Raw genomic sequence first — 9,852 nt, 5'->3', positions numbered from 1 at the left:
CCACATTATTCACTCCTAAGGATTTACTGGATAACTTTATAAAAATAATTAAAGTTGATGATGGGATTTTGCCATCAAATAAAACAGAGGTAAATCTGGACTTATTGTCCCTGACAGCCATACTCCTTATCAACCTATTTGGAATGAAAATTTGGTGTATACTAATTTACCTACCATTTACTGATGTTAGTATGAATTACTTCTAACAACAAATCTCAGCAAATTATCTTGAAATCTCCTATTAATTCTGCAAGGTCTGCAAGATTATCAAAATATTTTTATCATTACACCTTCCTTTAGCATCACATTTTAGTTTGAAGCAATCCATGTCTGAAACAACAAGGGAGTAAAGGATCTCTGATGACTGAATGAGTAAATGCACCACGTCATTGCGCTGAGTTAGCTGATTTTAGACACAGAGTCAGTGGGGCTTTTGAATTAGCCTCAATATCCCTGCAGGAAAAGGAAATATTGGCTATGGTTCCTGTTGCTGATTGTTAGCAAGTGGCCTCTGTTGATGACAACTGAGGATCAGACTCAGGCTGTGATGCCTCTCTCTTCTTACAGCGATACTTAGCACTGTCTTGAGGAGAGGAAGGGTAAGGACAGAACATTTTTTTTAAAGCAAATGAAATTTACACTTTGAACGGAAGATATTCATGGGTGTATTTTACTTTGGGACAAATTTAATGAAAAAGTAGATGTGAGTAATGTGTGAAAGATCAGTAGAAAGCAGTAACAGTTTTGATATTTTTCACTGCCGACATTGTTATTCTCAAACTAGATAAGTTAATTCAATTTAGATAATTAAAAGAAATTTGCTTGTTAAGGATTGCTCAATCTTTGTTAAAAGAGGATCAAGATAAACTCATAGGGGCGAGATTTTAACTATCAGTCAGTGGACCAGCAGAGTGCGCTGGTTGGCTGCCTGACCCTGTTGGCAGGAGGAGCCCTGGTCTGTTTTGAGGGCAGGCCTCATTACCATGTTGCTAGTGAGCTGCAGCTGTCTGAAGCAGATGGCTGCTCCATCTGCCCAGCAGAAGACCCATTTCAGGTGGGCGACGAACGGAGTGCAAGCATAAACAGGGCAGTAAGCTATTTTCAGGCTGCTAATGCCCTGTTTACGATGGGTGGTCCTAGTTAAAATATTACTTGTGCAGTTTTGCTCAGGGTAAGATGAATACAAGGACTGAGTTCATTACCTGTGAGTCATATCAGTGAGTGAGTTTTATGAAGGAAGGGCAAAATGTCAAGTTTAAATGGAGCATTAACAGAAGTAGTGGCAGATTTGGGGTATTGTGGTCGTATTGCTCTTAGTAGTAGTCCATGGCCAGATCAGCCATGATCTTGTTGAATGGCGGGGCAGGCTCGAGGGGCTAGATGGCCTACTCCTGTTCCTAATTCTTGTGTTCTTATGTTCTAACCTAAACTGATAGCCTTGATCCAACTCCTGCTGACAGTCAGAATGGACACATCTTTTTGCAGCACTGATTTGACCTCAGGCAGCTGTAAAAGATGGCTCAGGTGAGATTTTATTGCACTTCTAAAGAATATCTTCTATTGCAGGAACACAGAGAGGCATCCAAAGAAGGGAGCAGCGCATTAGAAGGAGACAGAAGAGTACAACATTTTAATGAGGCTGACCATCAGAGATTCCTGGATCAAATGCAGCAAAAGTAAGAAAGATTGCCGGATGCCCATGGGAGGAAACCTCAGGAAAAGTGCTACCTAATTCACCCCCCCCACCCCTCAGAAGTGCAGACCAGTGCCAGAAAAAGTTCAATGATTTGATAAAGTTTGGTAAGGTAACAGATTGCCAGCTCTTCTTTTTCTTTCTTGGGAATCCTCTAAAATTACTAACTACAAAATCATCTTTCATACTATACTGTGGTTCAGGGACTCATTAACTCTGCATCTTATAGGAGGTGTTGTCAACTTTCCTAAGGAACTACTCGCATGGACAAGGTTAAAACTCCTTCCTCCACTTCAACAAGGTGATATCAGCATATCTATAACCTCAACTATCTTATGTCACCTAGAAGGCACCCCTCACATACTAGCTATCACTTTGTGCACATAATCTTGTTACAGGAAAATTTTCACACAATACCCATGAAAGGCAGGGGACCAGAGGGAAATACTGGAGATTAACAGAGCTGACCCCCGATGAGAATCAGTGGAGCTGGTGGAGTGGCATTGCGCTCTAACTATGGGAGATGGCAAGATCAGTGGTATAGTGCAGGGTGCAGGCTAATGGGTACATACCTAGATATTCACTATGGCATCCTTGTAAAGCAGCAGAGAGCCAGGAGATTCCTCACCCTTTACTGTCCTTTTAATTTTAAAGAGTTATGCGGACTCTTTGTTAGCTTATAGCGTTCTTTCCTGGAGATCCATCACAATAATGGGAGTAGACGAGAATGATGATGATAAGCAGAAAGGAATACAATTCTTTCTTGTGGAGTATGATGATGACAAGGATGATGATAAAGTGGAGGTGAATGATGCAGACTGGGCACAGATGAATTATTGAAGCAAGACACATCCCCACGTTCCTTGGTCCCAAACCTTTGCTATTTTGTGCTCAAGTATTCACAGAGGGCCAAAGAGGTCTGCTGTGCTGTAAAGTATAAGGATGGGTACTACATTGAAGGAATAAGAATTTATGTGAACGTGGCCGGGGGGGGGGGGGCGGGGATGAAGTAAATTACAAAGGTAGACATACAAATGAGAACACCTCACTAATATGTTGAGTTCTGATGACCATTGCCGCTGTTATTGCGGAATCCTCTGAGTGACGGTCTTCATGATGTTCCACTCCATGTTCTTCTGCCTCCAAAGTAGCCAAGGCCAACTCCACAGGAATTTCCACATCCAAGCCTTTTTTAGACTGCAACATGGCATAGTAAACTACTATGCGGGATGCCCCTTGAAAGCATATTCAGAGTCCCTCTAAATCTATCAAGATAGCAAAAGTACCTCTTTGAGACCCCAATAGTCCACTAGAACTATTGTAACACTTTGTAACACTACTTAGATGCAAATCGTAGAGGGGGTCATGATGTTGGCAGCAACACTTAAGAACACAAGAGGAAGAGTAGGTCATACGGCCCCTCAAGCCTGCTCCGCCATTCAGTAAGATCATTGCTGAACTTCTGCACCAACTCCACTTTCCTGCCCAATCCCCATATCTCTTGATTCCCCATGAGTCCAAAAATCTATATATCTCAGTCTTAAATATACTCATCAACTGAGCATCCACAGCCCTCTGAGGTAGAGAATTCGAAAGATTCACAATCCTCTGAGTGAAGAAATTTCTCCTCATGGCCAACTGCTTATCCTGAGTCGATGATCCCTAGTTCTAGACTCTCCAGCCAGGAGAAACAGCCTGACAAGCCCTCTAAGAATGTTATATGTTTCAATGAGATCACCTCACATTCTTCTAAAATCCAGAGAATAAAGGCCCATTCCACTCAATCTCTCCTCATAGGACAGCACTGTCATCCCAGGAATCAATCGAGTGAGCTACGGTTGCACTCCCTCCAAGGCAACTATATCTTTCCTTCGATAAGGAGACCAAAAGTGTACACCGTACTCCAGGTGAGTTCTCACCAAAGCACTCTCTAATTGCAGCAAGACTTCCTTATTATTATATCCAACCCCCTTGCAATAAAGGTTAACATACCATTTGCCTTCCTAATTGCTTGCTGCACCTGCATATTAACTTTCTGTGGTTCGTGGACAAGGCCCCCAAATCCATCTGCATATCAACATTTACTAGACCCTCACCTTTTAAAAAATATTCTTCTTTTCCATTCTTCCTACCAAAGTGGGTAATTTCACACTTCCCCACATTATGCTTCATCTGCCACCTTCTTGCCTAATCACTTAATCGGTCTATAACATTTTGCAGTCTCTTTGTGGCCTCCTCACAGCTTACTTTTCCTCCTAGCTTTTGTATCATCAGCAAACTTGGATAAATTGCACTCAGTTCTCTCATCTAATTCATTTATATATATTGTAACTAGCTGAGGCCCAAGCACTGATCCATGTGGCACTCCACTTGTTACACCCTGCCATCCTGAAAATGATCCTTTATTCCGACTCTCTGTTTTCAGTCCGTTAACCAATCCTTAATCCATGCTAATATAGTACCCCTACTCCCATGAGCCCTAATCTCTTGTAACAACTTCTTGTGCGGCACCTTATCGAAAGCTTTCTGAAAATCTAAATACACTACACTCACTGGTCCCCCCTTATCTACCCCTGCTAGTTACACCCAATGTTCCCTGTAATTTCTTTTTGGCCCACACCGTCTCCTTAACATGCTTCCCGGGCCTTTCAAAATTCCGTGCATGCTTGGTTTTTCTATTTAAAAGCCATCTCATCGGCTGCACGGGACTTGCAGATAGCTGCACGGTGAAATTCATCTTCGGCACTAGTACAAAATCAGTCGATAGTGAATTGGCAGACGGTTTTATACTGCGCCCAAAAAGAAAATCGCCGTCACCCATTTTGCACTACTGTCAAAGACCAATTCCGCCCTCCACCTCTCAGACATGCTTCCAGACTGAAAAGTCCATTTCTAGTCTTTTATTGTAACTCAACCCTTTGATCAGGTGTCCCGCGATATGGAAGTGGACAGGAGTGGACATGGTTGTACTGCATATCTCCTACAATTTGAAGAATCTGATACTGGCCACTTAGGTGAGATACCAGAAGGAGCTTGTCATCTATGGAGTCAGGTGAGGAGGAGCAACATGGTGAGAAAAGGAGATAAAAGTTCAATTCAGTAAAAAGTATTTATCTCCATTAAATGCAGATGGTTAATTCCTGAGTAAGGTTTCAACCTAGATTCATTTAACTTTTATATGTAGCAGCTGTTATACTTTACCTAGGAGTGCTTAATACTGACTCAAAGAGCCCAAAATGGAAGTGCTTCACTTCACAAATAGATGTACACATAAAATGGGTTACTGTTTTACCTTTAAACTTTTGGTGCCTGTTCATGCCTATAGTGATGATGCAGTGCAAGTATTCTTCAATCTTCACTTGTAACATCTTTATGTTGAACAGCTACTTCCAACAAATACCTGCATGTGCATAAATGTTTAAAGTTTCTGACAAATGCACCTTCCACAATTAGCAGAAAGGCACTGCTGGCATGCGTGGCCAGACAAGATGGAAGCCAGTAGCATTACTTATTTTTGACTTTCAGGGTGCTGTTGCCACTACCGCCAGTGGTTTAAATGAAAGCAATCTGTTTACGTGAATGTCGATGCTCCTGGAGAAAGTAGCACAACTTCACTTATTTTACAGGATTACTGTCAAATTTGAGGCTGCCATCAGCATCAGTAACAACTTGCATTTGTATGGTGCCTTCAACAACAGAAAAAGGTTTCAAGATACTTCACAGAAGTGAAAACAGACAAAAATGGACACCGAGCCAAAGGTGGCATTTAGCACAGACCTGGAATTGGGGCAAATCCTTGCCCATTTTCAGTACCTCTATATCCTTTGGCCCCAGGATTTGCAGGGCTTCCTGACGCAAGGGTAGCACAAAAAGGGTTAGGGGTCCTCTTGTGCAGGCTGGCATTTCCTTCAGAGTAGAAGTGAAAGCTTGCAGGCATCTTGATATACAAAGATTAAACCCACTGGGTTCAAGAACACATACTTCCATCATGCAAGTATATTTGATGTGACGAAGAAAACATTTCCAGCTGCTGCTAACTGTACCCTGTACATAGTGGGCATGGCAAACATGGAATTTAAGGCAGTGTGTGGATCCAATTGTATCATTGGTGCTATAGAATTAATTAAAGAACAGTACATTCTATTATCTGGGCTGGCCTGGTAAGATCAAATGCCTTCCGACATTGCCTTCAAACACATTGCTAGGTTGTTTATGGTATTGATAATGGCCGTCACCTCCTGTCATTCTTGTTGTGCAAGTTACCGGGGGAATCTGTGGCACTCCATCCTGACGGAAGCTGTGTCTTGTGCTTCGCTTTGTCCATTGAGAAACAAAAACACGTTGAACTGTATGTAGACCGGTTTCCAAACAGTGGTGGTCTTATTCAGTTGGCTGCACTTTTGCCTCATGTCTCACACATGAGCACATAACCTAGGCTTACACTTCAGTACAGTACTGAGGGAGTACTGCATTATCAGAGATGCTGAACTCTGCATATATTACACATATGTAACATATGCACCACACAAGTGCCAATCTCCAACAAGAATCTAACTACCAGGCCTTGATATTCAACGGTATTACCATTTCCTAATCCCGTCAACATCCTGCCCGTCATCACTGACCAGAGACTTAGAATCAGAAATTTATGGTAGAGAAGGAGGCCCATTGTGTCTGTGCCAGCTATGAGAGCGCTATCCAACCCAATTCCACCTTCCAGTTCTTGGTCCGTAGCCGCGCAAGGCCATGGCACTTCAAGTACTTTTTTAAATGTGATGAAGATTTCTGCCTCTACCACCCCTTTCAGGCAGCGAGTTCCAGAACCCCACCACCCGCTAGGTGAAAAAAAGTATCCACAACTCTTCTAATCCTTCTACCAATTACTTTAAATCTATATTCCCTAGTTATTGACCTCCCTGCTATGAGAAATAGATCCTATCTACTCTATCTAGGCCCCTCATAATTTTATACGCCTCAATCAAGTCTCCCCCTCAACCTCCTGTTCCAAAGGAAAAAACCCCAGCCTATCCACTCTTTCCTCCTAGCTAAAATTCTCCAGTCCTGCCAACACCCTCATAAATCTCCTCTGTACCCTCTAGTGCAATCACATCTTTCCAGTAATATGACCAGAACTGTACAGTACTCTTAGCTGTGGTCTAACTAGTGTTTTATACAGCTCGAACATAACCTCCCGGCTCTTCATAGTCTGTGTCTACTAAAGGAAAGCATCCCATATGCCTTAACTACCTGCCCTGCTACCTTCAGCTATCTGTGAACACACACTCCAAGGTCTTGCTGTTCCTCTACACTTCTCAGTAACTTACCATTTATTGTGTGTTCTCTTGCCTGGTTAGCCCTCTCCAAATGCATTACCTCACACTTCTACAGATTGAATTCCATTTGCCACTTTTCTACCCACCTGACGAGTCCATGTACATCTTCCTGCAATCTACAGCTTTCTTCCTCACGATCAACCACACGACCAATTTTTGAAGCATCTGCAAACTTAGCATTCCCCTATATTGAGATCTAAATAACTGATATATACACACCACAAAAAAAAGGGACGGAGCCCTGCAGAACTGCACTGAAAAAAGCCTTCCCGTCACAAAAGCACTTGGTTTCCGTCACTGAGCCAATTTTGGATTCAACTTGACACTTTCCCTTGGATCTCGTGGACTTTTACTTTTCTGACCAGGTGGCTACATGGGATTGTCAAAAGCCTTACTAAAATCCTGGTAGACGGCATCAAACGTGCTACTCTCATTGACCCTCCTCAAAAAATTCAATCAAGGCAGACACGACCTTCCCTTAACAAATCCATGCTGACTGTCCTTGACTAATCTGCCTTTCTAAATGGTCTCTTGGAATTTTTGCAATAATTTGCCCACCACCGAGGTTAGGCTGACTGGCCTATAATTACTCAATCTATCCCTTTTTAAGCAATGGTACATTAGCAGTCCTCCAGTACCACATCTGTAGCCAGAGAGGATGGAAAATAGTCAGAACCTCCACTATTTCCTCCCTTGCTTCTCAATTGCCGAGGATATATTTCATCCGGGCCTTGTGATGTATTGACTTTCAAAGATGATAAACCCCTTGATACTTCCTCTCTCACTTATGTTTATATCTCATCTAATATTTCACACTCTTCCTCGCCCTTTCTTTTGTAAGGACAGACACAAAATATTCATTGAAGACCACACCCATGATTTCCACCTCCACAGGTTACCTTTTTGGTCTCCAATATGCCCCACTCATGCCTTAGTTATCCTCTTGCTTTTATGTATTAAAAAACATCTTCGGGTTTTCCATGATGTTAATTGCCAGTATTTTTTCATGCCCTCTTATGCTTTCCTAATTTCACCCCTTCACTTTCTAGACTCCATTAGGCTTTGTGCTCAGTATCTGACATAAGCTTCCGTTTTTTGCCTTATCTTACCCTGTATTCCCCATAACATCTAAGGGGCTGCAGATTTGGGAGTCCCACCCTTTTTCTTTGTGGCCACGTAAATACTGTGGTTACGCGAGCAGGTCAGAGGCTGGGTATGCTACGGCAAGTGACTCGTGTCCTGACTCCCCAAAGCCTTTCACCAACCAAAAAAAAGGCACAAGTCAGGAGCATGATGGAATACTCTCCACTTGCCTGGATAAATGCTCGACCCCAGCCAGGACAAAACTGCCTGCTTGATTGGTACCCCGCTGACACGCCATGGCTGCAGTGTGTACCATCTACAAGATGCACTGCAGCAACTCGCCAAGGCATCTTTGACAGCACCTCAAAACCACGACCTCTACCACCTAGGACAAAAGGGCAGCAGGTGCATTGGAACACCATCAGCTGCAAGTTATGCATTTGATCCAGACTTCTTTTTGGTGCACAACCCAAATTTCCACGTGTGGTTTTTCCATTTAAGAACCGGTTGTGCAGGATGTGCAGATCGCTGCTCGGCTGAAGAACATTGCATCCTGACTTGGAAATATATTGCCTTTCTTTCAGTTGTGAGGTCAAAATCCTATAACTCCCCACCTAACCACACAGACTGCATGGGTTCAAGGCGGCGACTCATCACGATCTTCCCTAGCACAATTAGGGATGGGCAATAAATGATGCCCACATCCCATGAATGAAAAAATAAAATCTGCCTGTTTAGGTGGAATTGGATAAATACTGCAGTGCTTTGGGGAATTAGCAGGAAGAGTGGGACTAATTAGATAGCTTATCAAAAGTTGGCACAGGCACGATAGCGCAAATCGCTATTTAAAGTTATCCCAATATCCTGCCTACATTCATCCCTCAAACGAAACCAATGAAACATAGGGCTCAATTTTCCCCAAGACATATTTTTGGCGTATGGCAGATTTTTGGGGGCCTAAGTACGCCCCCCCCCCCCAAAAAAAAATTATACCAAGTTTCCTCATTGGATTTCTTCATTTTGGCATGGTCTAACCTGACCTTTAGTTTCAGGTGGAACCTTGATCTGCGCCAAAAAGATTGGGTTGCCATTATCTCTCTGATGGGTGCGAGAACCAGGGACAGAGCATGGGAGCAGACCGGAGCCGTTGGGCGGGGTTGGAGGCAAGTTGCTGCTTTGTGTTTTAAAAAAAAAGCTTGTCCGGGTATCTGCTGCGCCGATTTCCTTAACTCTAAGGAAGGTTTTTCAGAAGAGGCCACATACGGTGGCCAAATTTCCCTAATTGGTGTAGGTGGCTGGTTACGCCCCCTTTGGCTGGAAAAAACCTGACCTAAAAAAAATCGTAACTGAGTTACACTGATGCAAATTCATTGGGGAAACTGGTTTTTCAACTTGCTCCAAAAAATGGTACCAATCACTGGGGAAAATTGAGCCCAAAGTAACTAGTTCTTCATCTCATTTGCTGTTAATGCACAGATTGGCTACTGTGTTGGCCTATGCAAGTAATTAATCAGCTGTAAAGTATTTTGAGGTGTGCTGAGAACATGCAAGATATTATATAAATGCAACCGTTTTTTCATTCAGATTCCTGCCTTTTTAACTTGCACTAAGGGTTATGTGGGCACTTTCTCACACCAGCTATTTCCAGTTGAGCTGATGCTAGATTGGAAAGTAAAAAGCATCACGTGGAATATAGGGCAAGTTCAGGACCAGAAAATAATGCAATTCATCGACTGATCCCAA

The 9,852-nt window shown here is 42.9% G+C and overlaps 1 protein-coding gene across 5 annotated transcripts in view; it reads left to right on the top strand.

Annotated features, from left to right (window-relative positions):
- The first annotated feature begins 977 nt into the window (after positions 1-977).
- Positions 978-9,852, top strand: part of LOC139264404 (heterogeneous nuclear ribonucleoproteins A2/B1-like) — a 55,692-nt gene continuing 46,817 nt past the window's right edge. For 3 of the 5 annotated variants that reach the window (XM_070880806.1, XM_070880809.1, XM_070880803.1), the window contains exons 1-3: positions 1,061-1,171; positions 1,567-1,676; positions 4,620-4,745. In XM_070880806.1, coding sequence (XP_070736907.1) covers positions 4,632-4,745 — 114 coding nt within the window. In that variant the 5' untranslated portion in view covers positions 1,061-1,171; positions 1,567-1,676; positions 4,620-4,631. The other 2 variants (XM_070880804.1, XM_070880805.1) reach the window with 2 other exon arrangements.

Source organism: Pristiophorus japonicus, chromosome 5 (genome assembly GCF_044704955.1).
Source record: "Pristiophorus japonicus isolate sPriJap1 chromosome 5, sPriJap1.hap1, whole genome shotgun sequence".
In the NCBI taxonomy this organism is placed as follows: Eukaryota; Metazoa; Chordata; class Chondrichthyes; family Pristiophoridae; genus Pristiophorus; species Pristiophorus japonicus.
The sequence above is the reverse complement of the archived record's forward strand: the minus strand, read 5'-3'. Positions and strand labels throughout refer to the sequence as shown.